The following is a 13,399-nucleotide window of genomic DNA, read 5'->3' as shown; positions in this document are numbered from 1 at the left end:
CTTCCCCCAGTAGCCCTGGAAGGTGGTTGAGGATTATTTAGGAGTGCTATAGGAACAAAAATCACCCAGCAATCCTCATAATTCAACATGATGTTTAAAGCTCCACAGATCAAGGAGAGCTGATACAGAGAGACAGAAGGTGATGGTTCTCCAGAGGAGCTGCCCTGAGGCTCAAGAAAAAAAAAAAGAGAAAGTGGGAGATGGTGGGGTGTCATCAAGGGTTTAACAATGGGTCTCTGGGGTTTGGAAAGCTTCAGCATTGTTCCAGCAGTGTTGTTAAACCTATTAAGTTACTTAAACCCCTTTGATTTTTCAAAGCTGCTGGATTCACCTATGGCCTTAACATTATTGCTAAGGAATTGGTTATTCACAGGAGACCAAACTGAATTGCTTGTGATGTATAACTCCTGTTACCTTCAACATGAGCTAAGCACGTGGAGGCCTGAGGGTGGGATTTAACTGATAATTGCTCCTTACAATTAGAAAAAGTCAAACGGGCTGGAGTCTGATCTGTTATGACACAGAGCACAGATCAGAATTTCTCTGCCACTGCAACAGATTTTTATGGATCTGATGGTTTCATGGTTTTACAAAAACCATTAATATAATGCTCACTAGAGCAAGAAGTAAAACAGCTCCTTTGTATCAAGAAAGAAAAAATAAATTCAACAGCAAGCAAGTATTTTTACAAGAACACCTTTAAAACACAAATAAGCACTGATTTATTTTTAACACAATAATGCAAGGAGCTGTCTGAAGGCCATTATCTTAGCCAAGGTCAGTAGAGTCCTTTCCAGACACTGCCTAGGGACAAGTGAGGCTCCTTTTGCACTTGTGTGTCGGCCCAAAAACATCTCCTCTCCTGCACCAGCAGCTCCTGGCCAGTCCTAGTAAAGCTGCAACATGAAGCAGAGTAAGAAAACTGTTTTGAAAATGGCAGGTGGGAAAGGACAAAGAGCATGTTGATGGCATAGGACATTTTCTGTGGCCGCTATTGAGGACGTCCATTTTCTTTCTAGTGGCCAACCTATTCCTCGTGTCACCTATACGGAAGAAGAAAAGAAAACTTGGGGCACTGTCTTCAGAGAGCTGAAGAGTCTGTATCCAACTCATGCTTGCTATGAACACAACCACGTGTTCCCACTGCTGGAGAAGTACTGTGGCTACAGGGAGGACAATATTCCCCAGCTTGAAGATATTTCAAATTTCTTGCAGAGTAAGTTTGAAGCACCTAAAAGAACCAAATTAAGTGAAAGGCCTCAGCTGTCAGTGGGGGTGGTGCTTCCAGGGAAAAACAATCCCTGATTCATCGAAGGTTCCCTATGATGTTTGGGCACATCACTTAGCCTGTGTCCCAGGTCTTGCTCTAAAGCTTCTGGGGATACAATGGGACAAATGCTCAGATGCTGTGCTGGTGGTATTCCTGGGCAGAAAATTGCCTGCAATTAAACTCTATTTAACATAAGGAGATTTCTTGGGTTTTGTGTTGCTGAAATGGCTCACAAGGTATTAAAGTCTCTTTTTCCCAGCCCTGGGACCGCAGAGGAAGCCGAGATTCCTCGGCTCTGCTTTTCAAGGTTGTTTATTTTCTCTTATCTAATACATTCTTTCTCCAGCCTGCTGAGGTCTGTCTGGCCGGTCGGTTTGTGGCACACTTCCCATCCTTGGGGGGGTGTTAACATTTTATACTAAGAGCTACGGGTACTTTATTTACAATTATTTTCCAATACCTATCACCTATGTTAGACAGTCTGTCTTTACTCTAAACCAATCCAAAAGTGCCACCATCACAGCAGAAGATGGAGGACAGGGAGGAGGAAGGACAGAACACACCCAAATTCCTCCATCTTGCCTCTTGAACCCCCATTCTAAAACCCCAAAATTCTACTTTTTCACCCTGTGACAAATTAACTATCATTCTACTTTAACTCTTGTGGCTTTTGCATCTTCATACACAGCTGGTAATTTTTTCCATGGGTTAAAATCGAAGGCACAGGTGTCTTTGACTCCGTGCCAAGGTCTCTGAGCCTCCTGCCAGGGTCTTGAGCCATCCATGGCAGCCAGAGAAATGTCCTGGGTTCCGACAGAGATTCAAGAAAAAAACCAAAACATCAACCATCAGCAAACTTTTCTCACTGTAAGGAGTCTGGATGAGGCTAAATCAAACACATCAGCTGTTTTTAAGGTGCTGTCTTTCTGTCCCTTCAGGCTGCACTGGCTTTCGGCTGCGTCCCGTTGCAGGCTTGCTCTCCTCTCGGGATTTCCTGGCTGGGCTGGCGTTCCGCGTGTTCCACTCCACGCAGTACATCCGCCACGCCTCCAAGCCCATGTACACCCCGGAGCCGTGAGTACTCTGGCACACAAAGGGTGTCGAGCTGCAGCACACCAGCAGCAGGGTCAGCCCAGCTGGGAATAACTGCCTGGCACTGTGCAGCGCTCCTGGGAGCAGGGCTGGGGGAGAGCAGCCAAGGGACTGCTCTCTTCTGGAAACGTTTATGGAACCTTTCTAGTGTGTTTAACAGTCTGCAGCCGCTTCTGCAAGTTCTCCTGGGGCAGACGAGACAGTTTTGCTACTGAAGGCCTGCTTGTGCAGGGGCTGGGATGCAAGAGAGCAGTGTACAAGGGCACTTAGCTAAGCCATTAGCACCCAAGTAGCGCAGCAAGGACATAACCTGCTGCAAGCAAGCTACTGGCAGTAAGACAGCAGAAACCCAGACCACTGAACCCATATCTTTTTCATTTTGGAGTGTTTCTCTCTGTCAATTGTCCTTTTCCACTTGCCATTTTAAAAACAGATTTCTTATTCTGTTTCATATAGTTGCAATTCTTCCTTGGTTTTGTTTTGTTTTGTTTTGTTTTTTGCTTCCTACTTTCCACAAACTCTTTTTCCTTTCTTTTAGTTTTTATTAATTATTCTGATTTTATTTCCTGGTTTTGTTTACCCCATTGTCATCATGCCAGGCTGAAATTCTTTTTTCTACCTTTTTTTCTTCTAAAAAGGTCTTCCAGAATTTTTTGGACATCTTATTCCCTTCCCCTTTCCATCTCACCAGATCACTTCTCTGTATTTGAAAAATCTAATAGTCCCTGCTGCTGAGGGGATGTATGATGCAAAAGCACAGAAAACCCTGGGGTTTGCAAGCATTTCCACCACGAGAATAATTTCAGTGCAAAATGTTTTCCTGTGAACGGTATCTGCTGGTAGGAGCAAATGCACTGAGCTCTTGACTGTGTGCTGGTTCTAGGGCATTCTTCCAGCATTGCTGGACTTTTCCTGAATCACAGTTATTCAGATGTCATGTTTTCCTGCAGTGACATTTGTCATGAGCTGCTAGGACACGTGCCTCTTTTTGCTGATCCCAGTTTTGCTCAGTTTTCCCAGGTAAGTTATTCAGTGGTTATATTATGTATATAATTAAACACACAGTAATTCAGAGGATGGTCCAAGAGCTGTGAAGGATGGTGCAGATTCACCTTTAAGCATACTGTATAAGAGTGGTTGAGGTGTTTATTTATTGGTTGAAATCTGGACACAATTCACATAGGTGAAAACATAAAGTCCAACTCCAGACATGATCTTGTGTGAATTGCTTTCTGACAGAAGCCATCATTTTAAAACCTTCCTGCAGATGTTGACCCTTCTGAGTGAAGTCACAGAGCTCATGAGTCAGATGGATTATTACCTCATGATGATATTCAAATGTTAGGGAAAATGGAAATTTTGTTTTGTTTTCTGTTGAAGTGACATTGGAGGCTGAGTAAAGTGAGGAACTGTCTCAGCTGTAAGCATGGGAGAAGGCTGGAGAGGAAATTTCTTTTTGGTAGTGTTAACGTCTCTGGAAAAGAAGCCAAACCCTGGTGAAGCAGTAAAGTTGTGTCTACATCCTATCAGAAAACATGGAAATACACAAAGATAGAAAGGCATAAAGACTGATAAAGAAAAAGGGGAGGGAGAGAGGAAAAGGGAAGGAAGGAAGGAAGGAAGGAAGGAAGGAAGGAAGGAAGGAAGGAAGGAAGGCAGGCTGGCTTGATGTAACATCTCAAAAGTCAGTTTGATCTTGTTAGTAAGTTTTCAGTATTGCCTTTAGGCTTTGCCCTTTCCAGAACTGGTGTTTCCTTCCAGATGAGCCATACTGTACCTTGGCTTCCTTGGATTTGACATGGTGATAAGCTGTTCTAATGCCTTTGCTGTGTGTGGGGGGAGCCCTCTGATTTTTGCACTATGCAGTCCTCACTAGAGCAAATCAAGAAAGGAACCTGGCTATATGTAGTCTCATGTGTCTGTCTTTTGAATCCAACTATTTCATGCCTCCTGGAAAAATCTTCATTAGCTCCCAAGGTATGAATAAGCTCTTTCAAACCATGCCCTGTCATTCAAAAAAAAAAAAAAGCTCATTCAAGGCTCCAGGAAAACTCCTTTAATCAGGACCCATCAAAAGAAAGAGAAATATATAAGGTGTGTAGGTGTGATTGATTTGCCTCCTTTTGTCCCTATCATTCTCTCAGATGTTCATTGTAGACTTGATCAAAAGCCTGCCAAAACAAGAAGAAAATTTTATTTGACCTCAATGTGCTTTGTATCAGGCACAAAGGATCATGCCTTGCAAATGGCATTTGGACAAGACCCTTTGTTCATTTTTGGAGAGATTTCTGGTTTAAAATTGATCTTGCATGATAGGAACATGTCCTGTAAACATTTGTGTGTGGTAGTAAGCAATGGTAACATTTAAAATGTGAGCAATTACATAAGACAGGGCAGGAAGAATGTTTGCAATAAACAGCTTGAAGAATAATGGTTTATTGTTACAGGAAATTGGACTGGCATCTCTGGGAGCTCCAGATGATTTCATCGAGAAACTTGCTACGGTAATTTAATAAATGAGGGCTCAATTTTCCAAAGCGCCCTGTGTTGTCTTAATTCTGCTGCCACTGAAGTCACTGATAGAACTCCCATAGAGCTGAATGGGATCAGAGTGAAGATCATGATTGGAAAACCCTACCCTGAAACAGTTGCACTAAAGGAAAATAGCTTTGTCACCCCTTATTCAAAGTGACATTTGTGATTAAACACAGAAGCCCAAACGAGATTTCCTCCAGCACAAACATATTGGGCAAGAAAAGATTATATGTTGCTACATCCCCACAGGAAATTTCAAGAGGCAGCTTCTGTAGTTATTTCACCTTCAAGCATCTCTTCCACTTTGCCAGGCAGGCACTATCCTCTGTAGTCAACATAGATCACCTGGATAGCTACTCTGAGACTACTGAGACCCAGAGCTGCAAACTTGGAATAGAACCGGGGGTATTGCTCTGAGATTAGTGCCCCCAGTGCCAAATGGGGGCCACCTCGGCAAAGAATTCTACCGGCTTTTACACTTCTGATAGATTGGGTAGTTTTTTCTGAGCCAGGGTAGGTATCCTTCAAAAGGACAGACCCAGGAGTCAAATCAGGCCACTCACCATCTTCCTCCCCTATTGCACCAACAGCTTGATCACACCGTTGCTGCAGCCAGCTGCCCTGTGTGAAGCAGGACTCAAACTTTTCTAAAATAAGGTTCAAACTTTTCTAAAATAATGTTCAAACTTCCACTGGGTTGGCCAGTCAAAATAAAGCTTTATTGCTGTAATTTCATTGCTCCTGCTGACAAAGATAAGCACAGTAAAACACGACTTTGTTTGGCATGGAACTGAACTGGTTCTCAGGCACAGAGAATTTAGTACTGTGCTTCTCCTAGGAGAAGAATTTCAGTCTGAAGGGACATTTATTGCATTTATACACTTGAACTTGACACACATCATCATCTTATATAGAAATCGAAACTCTAAATGTACTCATATAAATGGTGTATTTTTCATGTAGTAATAATAAGTTCCTGTCTAATTTTCTTTCCAGGTTTATTGGTTTACAGTTGAGTTCGGACTTTGTAAGGAAGGAGATTCCCTCAAGGCATACGGTGCAGGGCTGCTGTCTTCATTTGGGGAGCTGCAGGTGTGTTCTAGAAAATATCTCAAATACATTTATAATTATTCAAATTTCTTTTCTGAATATCTTCAGATCTTTGGTTTTGCTTCATAGTTTGTGCATAGAAGTAGGATGAAATGTAGTATTTCATTGTAGAGCTCTGATAAATGTGTAGGTGTATGGATACACAAGGAACTCGCACCTCCTTCTTTCCCAGTAAGTGGCATTATCACTGTCTACCAGAGGAGAAACTCTTCCTTGTCTGAAATGGAGTTGCTCTTGATTTCTTTCACAGCATGTTCAAACACTCTTACACTGAAATTAATTTCTTACCTTTTTGTTCATAGTATTGTTTATCAAGTAAGCCTGAGATTCGGCCTCTTGTCCTGGAGAAGACTTCTGTGCAGAAGTACTGTGTTACTGAGTTCCAGCCTATCTACTATGTTGCTGAAAGTTTTAAAGATGCAAAAGAAAAGCTAAGGTATTGCAGCCATTCCAGAGAAGAACTCCTTCTTGTCTGCTGCAAATACAGGGGATCTCATTGCCATAACAGGTCTTGGGTTGATAATCATGTTTTGAGAGGCATTAGAAAAATCTGTGCAATGCTAAAAGATAATAAACCTTTTATAGCCTCAGAATCTTGACCAAAAATGAGTAGTAACAGGAATATACCTTATGCATGAAACCAAGAATTTGTGCTTAGTGTAACTAAGAGCTTCATCTGTCTAACAAAAAAAAAAAAAAAAAAAAAAAAAGGTTATTTGTTCAATTGCAGTGATACTAATATTTAAAGTCAAATCTGGCTAATTAATGCAAACCAAGTAACTTTGCCATTACTAGAATTAACAGTTATTGTAAAAAAAAAAAAAAAATCTCATATTATCTGCTCCTTTTCCTCTGAAGTTGTCTCCAGGTTCAGTTCTGATTCTTGGAACAGGAATGGCTCAGCCTGTGTTGGGGTTCAGCTTGGTTTTCACCTTGACAATGTTTCCATTCCTGTTAAAACACCAACACACTGCCATATTTCTGGGTGTTAGTCAAGCCACTGGGGGCTGGCCGTGGTTCACACTCAACTTATTTTTCACTTGGAAATGCCACACACAGGCTTGTCCCAGACCTGCAGTCCCTTATCTTTCTACCTTTCAAAGATAAATTGTTCTGCATCCCAAGATGTTCTGCTACCTCAGACTCCCCACCTCTGAGGTCTTCCTAGCTCTCTGCCCAGCTGCTTCCTTAGCTGTCATAAGTCTGCAGCTTTTCCTTGTGCCCTTTTCTTTGGGGAAATAGCTGGGAAAGATGGCCTTCTCTTCTGGCCTGGGCTATTAATACCCTGCACAGAGCTTCTGTCTTCTCTGTATGTATCCCTGAGCAGCAAGCTCCTTGAGGACATGGAAAATGCTGCCTCACTTAGCTGCAACAAAATATCTTGGAGCTTTTTTTTATTTGCTTCAGTGACCAAATTGAAAAAAGTGGTTAAATTGAAATAGAAGTTCTGGGGTTTGGTCCGGTGCCTGTGTTAGAGGCTTGCATCTGGACATGTGTGTTTGTGGGTAACAAAATACCTTTCTGAAAAATTATTCTGAGACTGACCTAAAAGATCTCAGCTTACGACATTAATCTTCTAATTGGGATCTTGCCTTCATCTGAGATTTAGGAAAGCCATCTTCTAATGTGATCTCTCCTCTTAGAAAAACTAGACCAATGCTGCTAAATTCATCATAACCAACGTAATATTTTTTCACTGTCACACCTTGTGGCCTGTTGATTCTGAGTTCTGTTTGAGACAATGTCCTTAATAAGGTTAATAATATGGTTTAAACTGAAGAAGCTTTTTGGGGGTGGCATCCAACATATTCCACTGTTCTGGGCATATGGGATTTACCCTGCTGAGTCACAGTCTGTGTAGTGGGGCTCCATAATCAACTCCTGCGTGCTTCCCTTCCTCTTTCAGCAATAACTTCAGTAATACAAAGCAGATATATAAGCCAGTATCCTGCTGGGGTCTACAAGGAGCCTGGAACAATAGCTCTGACCATCTCATCCCATTCAGAGCCCTTCTTTCCGCAGTTCTGTGGTTATGCAAATTAATATTTTCCCAAGAACCCAAGTCTTAATGCTTTTGACATGGAATTAATTATTTTGCAGAAGAGAAATCTGCTTCACTGGATTAACTATCATCTAGCTCTTAAATTACCTGCAAACTACCAGGTAATTTAAGAGCTAGACCATGCCAGAGATTAGGTGCCTGCTTGCTCCTTGGCATACCAGGATGACATAGATCCTTGACCTTAATTCCCCAGAAACTCAGACTTGGGTTAGATTTCCTACCTTTTGCACTAATGAACTAATGAAAGGAAAATGAGGTTTGCAAGCTTGGCAGAGCCCAGTTGCTACATAGTTGGCCTATACCAGGAGCAGTGTTGCCATGCCAATAGCTTAGTTCTGTTCAGAAAAAAAACCCAGAGGTGATAAGGACAAATGCAATTTCAAGTGTGTTGCAGAACATTGTAGGTCTCAGATCAGTCAGCAGGAATTTCAGTTATTTCCTCCCATAGATTTTCTTATCCCCACAATCAACAAATGCACACACCAAGAAAATAGTTGGTGAAAAAAAAAAATTAAACTGTACATTTGTTTATGTTTTTTCCCTCAGGAAATTTGCTCAAACAATCCCTCGTCCTTTCTCTGTTCGGTACAATCCCTACACACAGAGGGTTGAAGTCTTGGACAATGCAAAGCAGCTGAAGAACTTAGCTGACACGATCAACAGTAAGGAATTGCACATTTGTTACCTTGAATTCCTCAAAACTTGGGTCAAAATAGGAACCACAAGGCGGATTCCATCTGGTTGCATTTTATGCTCTGAGCCTATCCAAGATAAGGCAGCACATATCCCCTTTCTCATGAAAAAAATACTTCCCAATTCTAGCCAAGCTTCAACAAGCATTTCCACTTGACTATAACTTGCTAAATCTGAAAAACCCAGTTTTGGAGGAGATGCTAGGAAATGGCAGATGGCCTTGAGGAGGATCCTAGCTGTTTTCAGTAAGGAAGAGAAGGAGAAGCATGGCTTTGATCACATTTTCCCCCCACAATGGCTGGCCTGCTGTGAGCCAGCTCCTCTGGTCCTGTGAGCCAGCCTGGCTAGTGAAGGCAAAGGGATGACCTAGTTCCAGTAAGACCCTAATACACATGTCCAGTTCAGCACTTCTGTGCTTATCTTATTCTTTAAGAGAATGGATATAAAGGGCAAAATACATACAGGAGAGTTAGAAATGGGCTAGTTCTGGAATTAACTGCTCTGATTATTTCCTTTGCAGGTGAGATTGGGATCCTTTGCAATGCCCTCCAGAAGATCAAATGAAGACTTGCTGTAACTTGCTAGTGACTAGAAGCTATCATGTGCAAGTGCCAGTCTTGATCTAGCCTCAGTCTATTATCTTCCAGTGAACTGCATCAATAATTATGTTATATATCTTAATTATTAGGGATTAGCAGAAAAATAGACATCTATATGTGACTCTCAACTCTTCTGCCGTTAAGACGCCAATCCATTTTTTCTCACTAATGTATAAAAGTTACCTTATTCCTGGGGACCTGTGGGAAGTCTGTACATGTTTTGTGCCAAAGGTTAACAGAAGGAGATCTTTACCATGCAGAGCATGATCTGCTGCACGTGTGGATATGGGACCAGGGGTGGGATGTCAATGATGAACAGAGTGATCCACCTTGCCTCCTCTCACAGTCACTCTCCACTCGGGGCCTCCCAGTTGTCCAAGGTTCCCATGGAGTCTGGAACTATACACCTTTCAGGGTGTACAGGGAGATCTTTTCAGGGTACAAGGGGAGATTTATCTTACAGGCATACTCAGCTGCTCACAGTGGATGGCTGGTGTGTGAAGGCTGCATTCTTTGTGTGTCCTTCCCTGAGAGCTGTCTCTTAACTTTCTGGTCTCACAACCTAGAAGGTGGATACCAGCAGCTTGGAAATGGAGAGGAAGTGTCTGTTACAATGCAGCTGAAGATGCTGGAGCCTTCCAACTCCTAACTCAGTCTGTCTGTGGCTAGAGTCCCCACCAAAGCCATGGAAGGCCTGGGTCAGCTGTGCCCCGTCTAACTGCATTCAAACCCAAACATGTTTTCTTTCAAGACAGGTCCTAAGTAATGACATCTTTTTATATCTCCACTGCCCATCTGAGCTTTAATCTCCTTTTTTTTTTTGGTGAAAGCAGTTTAATTTTTCCTGGAGTATATCTCAACTGTGTCAACAAAGGGAACCAAAGGTGGCTCCAGCTTAACTCAATGGCTGAGCATGGAGAGAGAAGAGTTTTGCTGTTCAGGAAGCTCTTTCTGTATTTATCCAATAAATTTCACTCAATCAACTAATCACTCAGTCCCTCTTGGACTGCTGCACGTTGTATAATGCTCCCTGGTTGAAGGAGGGAACTCAGCATTGGAACATTGGAGCAGAAGGGAGAAAAGCAAAGCTGAACTGCATTTCCAGCTTGAAGCAATTCTGCATCATGACACTAACATGGCTCAGGGGTCACATTTCGGTTAGAAGATTGAAAGATGGAGAGGGATTTGAAAGGCCACGAGTCTCATACCTGTGATAGTACTAATTTTGTATTTATAGTTTGAAAATCAATATGGCTTTAATGTAAGCATCATCCTTTAGGAAAATAGAAAGTACAGTTCTTTTCATTATATATATGGTAGGTAATAACATTAATTTAAGGATACCAGCTGGAATGCTTTTCAATAGACATATATTTATGCAAAATGGTATCATTTCGGTGCTTTGAAGTAACCTTTTTTATCTCAGTATCTTTTTATTCCTTTTTTTTTCTCATCACAATGTCTCTCTAGATCTTTCAATCCCACTTGACATGTATTTTCAGTGTGAAAGTAGCCCATATTTTTCTCTCTTAATATAATAGGGCCCACGAGGTAACTGTATACTACAAAGAGGCAATTTCATCCCAAGGGTAAAGTCTTTCAAACTAATCCTCAGACAGCTTTCCAAGCTCCTCTGCTTCTGGCTTGAATGACAGCAGCAGTAGTTCTATAGCAAAATCGAGAGCTCAGGATTCATGATTTTCTTTTATGTGCAAGTGGAATAGTTAGAGAATATTGATGCCACATGTCTGATTCTCTGTCCCTTAAAGCAGGTTTAAATAAGCAATAGCTCCAGCCAAAGCAGCATAGCATGGCTGCTCAGCAAGACAGATGAGAAAAAATTAAATGTTCAGCATTTTAAAAGCAGAGGAAATGTATGGAAAGTAGATTTTCTTGCAGAACAAATAATCTTGTACCTAAGTACTTTAAATACTACAAATAAATCACATTTTAAATAGTACTCCTTAATGGGTGACTTCTTATTTTCATGCCTAAATAAAGTTCCAGCTTTGCAGGAAAATGCTTTTTGCATTATCGGACCAGTGTAAATTCTCCTTGTGTGGTAAGCATCCAAGTCAACCAGAATTGAATACTCAGGTAGGAGGTAATGCCCATCTGAGGTGCTCCCCAGAACAGAAAAAGGCTCTCTTGGGCTGGTTGACTGTCACTCATCCAGCCAAGATTCTGGGACTTCCTGATGCGTGCCATTACTTAGAAATGCACAGCCAAGCCCAGCCTCCTGTGCATCTGCATACTCCAGAAGTCTTTGGGTGCTACTCTGACTAACCCACCCCAAGCTAGTCTTTCAGGTAGCCTTCCTCACTTTTATCCCACTACGACCACATTTCTTGGTGTCCTCATCTCCAGCTCAGTTTCAGGTGACCAAAGAAGCTTTTTGTGAGGCCCTTTCCTTTCAGTGACCTTGGCCCAGGTCAATGACTGAGATGGAGGGAGGCCAGTCAGCACTGGTGGACTCCTCTGGGTGTCTGAAGATGCCTACATCTGAGAGCAGCCTTGCAGAAGGGACATTTTAGTCCCAAAGACTGCAGACATGGTTGCAAAAGGGATTGAGCACAGGAGCAGTCCACAGGAAAGCATTCTATTTACAACTCCTTCTGCTGCTTCAGACGGTGCTGTCAGAGAAGACATCTTGATGTTCAGATGTAACCATCTAAATTAACCTAAATAAACTAAAAATATTAATGCTGCATCCATCCCAAATGAGTGGCCCTCTTCTCATACAGGATAAAGCTACCTGAAATGGTACGAGATTTAAAAAAGGGCAGGCTGTTGGTGGTGATCAGACATGGCCTTCCTCTCTTGTGCCAAACCTTGCCTCCGCTATTGGGGGAATGTGGGAAGAGCTTTTTTTTGTCTTAAAGCCCATTTCTCCACCCAACTAATTCAGTTGCAGCTGCCATTCAACCACCTCTGAGGAGCCCTTGCCCTCCTGGAGTCACCTGGGACACAAGCCAGGCCTGGAGGGTGCTGCAGTGTGCATGAGGGATGGGTTCTGCATCAGAGATGGGTTCTGCATCAGGGGTGGGTGCTGCATGGCAAACAGTGGCCTGCCCCACGGCCCCTGGGCCTGGGTTGGGCATGTTTGAGACATCCCTTCTCCCACACTGGCACTCACCACACCTTGCAAAGCCCACTGTGCCTGAGGTCTGGAGGAGCCAACATTCCCCAGGATGCTGAGACCTCCCTCCTGGGCACAGTGCTGCGAAATTCCCCTTGGGTTTGTCTGTCAGCAGGGAAAGAGATGAGGAAATCAAGGCCTTCCCAGTGCTCTGTCTTGACCCAAGGGAAGATGTGGTGCTGTCGTGATCCCTAGAGAACAAAATTTTGTATATCTCCCTCAGCCAGGTAAGAGGTGGAGCACAATAACACTTAGGGGTGTGGATGAGCCAGGATAAGCTAAGGAGCACATAAAAATGGCTCCATCTGCAAAGGGAGGCCAGAGGAGTGGTCTTATCTCTGGACCTGCAGGATGACCTTCACAGGGGGTCTGCACATTGTAATTTGAGGTATGAAGATATGGATGCTCATATCCAGAAACAATATTTTGATGTCAAGTGTAAGGGAAGGGAAGATGTGCCTGCCTTGTCAGGAGCAGAGATAAATCCCCCTGGAACTTATCCTGCAACCCACAAGAAAGATGTGACCCTGGTCTTTCTGAGAGCCTATTTCACTGGAGATAAAATCATGACAGAAACAAGTTCCAAAAGAGGAATGTAGCCTGGGGGCAGCACTCCACTCTTAAGGGGTAGGATAGAACAGGTTCAGATCCTGTGCGTAGGAAAAGCTCAGAAGTAGGCAGTGGGTTCTGACTCTGGCTGAGGTCTCTCTGGCACTCCCAGAACTGTGTCTGTGCAGAGGAGCCAACACTCAGAATGGGCTATGATTTGGGAGAAGAGCCCATTGGTTCACTGGGGATATAGACAACACAGAGAGAGTCCCAGTGAGGTGAGGCAGAGTGGGCGTGAGGGACAGTGTCAGACACCCTGCAGGTCAGTCCAGACTGGGAGATGTAAATGG

General features: G+C 43.0%; 1 protein-coding gene across 1 annotated transcript in view; it reads left to right on the top strand.

The window, feature by feature from the left end:
- PAH (phenylalanine hydroxylase) overlaps positions 1 to 9,451 on the top strand; it is a 33,155-nt gene extending 23,704 nt beyond the window's left edge. Inside the window, exons 6-13 of the mRNA XM_041398652.1 lie at positions 1,020 to 1,216; positions 2,209 to 2,344; positions 3,313 to 3,382; positions 4,810 to 4,866; positions 5,894 to 5,989; positions 6,310 to 6,443; positions 8,616 to 8,731; positions 9,283 to 9,451. Coding sequence (XP_041254586.1) covers positions 1,020 to 1,216; positions 2,209 to 2,344; positions 3,313 to 3,382; positions 4,810 to 4,866; positions 5,894 to 5,989; positions 6,310 to 6,443; positions 8,616 to 8,731; positions 9,283 to 9,326 — 850 coding nt within the window. The 3' untranslated portion in view covers positions 9,327 to 9,451. The remainder of the gene's footprint in view (positions 1 to 1,019; positions 1,217 to 2,208; positions 2,345 to 3,312; positions 3,383 to 4,809; positions 4,867 to 5,893; positions 5,990 to 6,309; positions 6,444 to 8,615; positions 8,732 to 9,282) is intronic.
- The last annotated feature ends 3,948 nt before the right edge of the window (positions 9,452 to 13,399 follow it).

The sequence above is a fragment of the Onychostruthus taczanowskii genome, unplaced genomic scaffold (assembly GCF_017590055.1).
Source record: "Onychostruthus taczanowskii isolate IOZ18803 unplaced genomic scaffold, ASM1759005v1 scaffold15, whole genome shotgun sequence".
Lineage (NCBI taxonomy): Eukaryota > Metazoa > Chordata > Aves > Passeriformes > Passeridae > Onychostruthus > Onychostruthus taczanowskii.
Note: the sequence above shows the minus strand (reverse complement) of the source record. Positions and strands in the feature narration are given on the sequence as shown.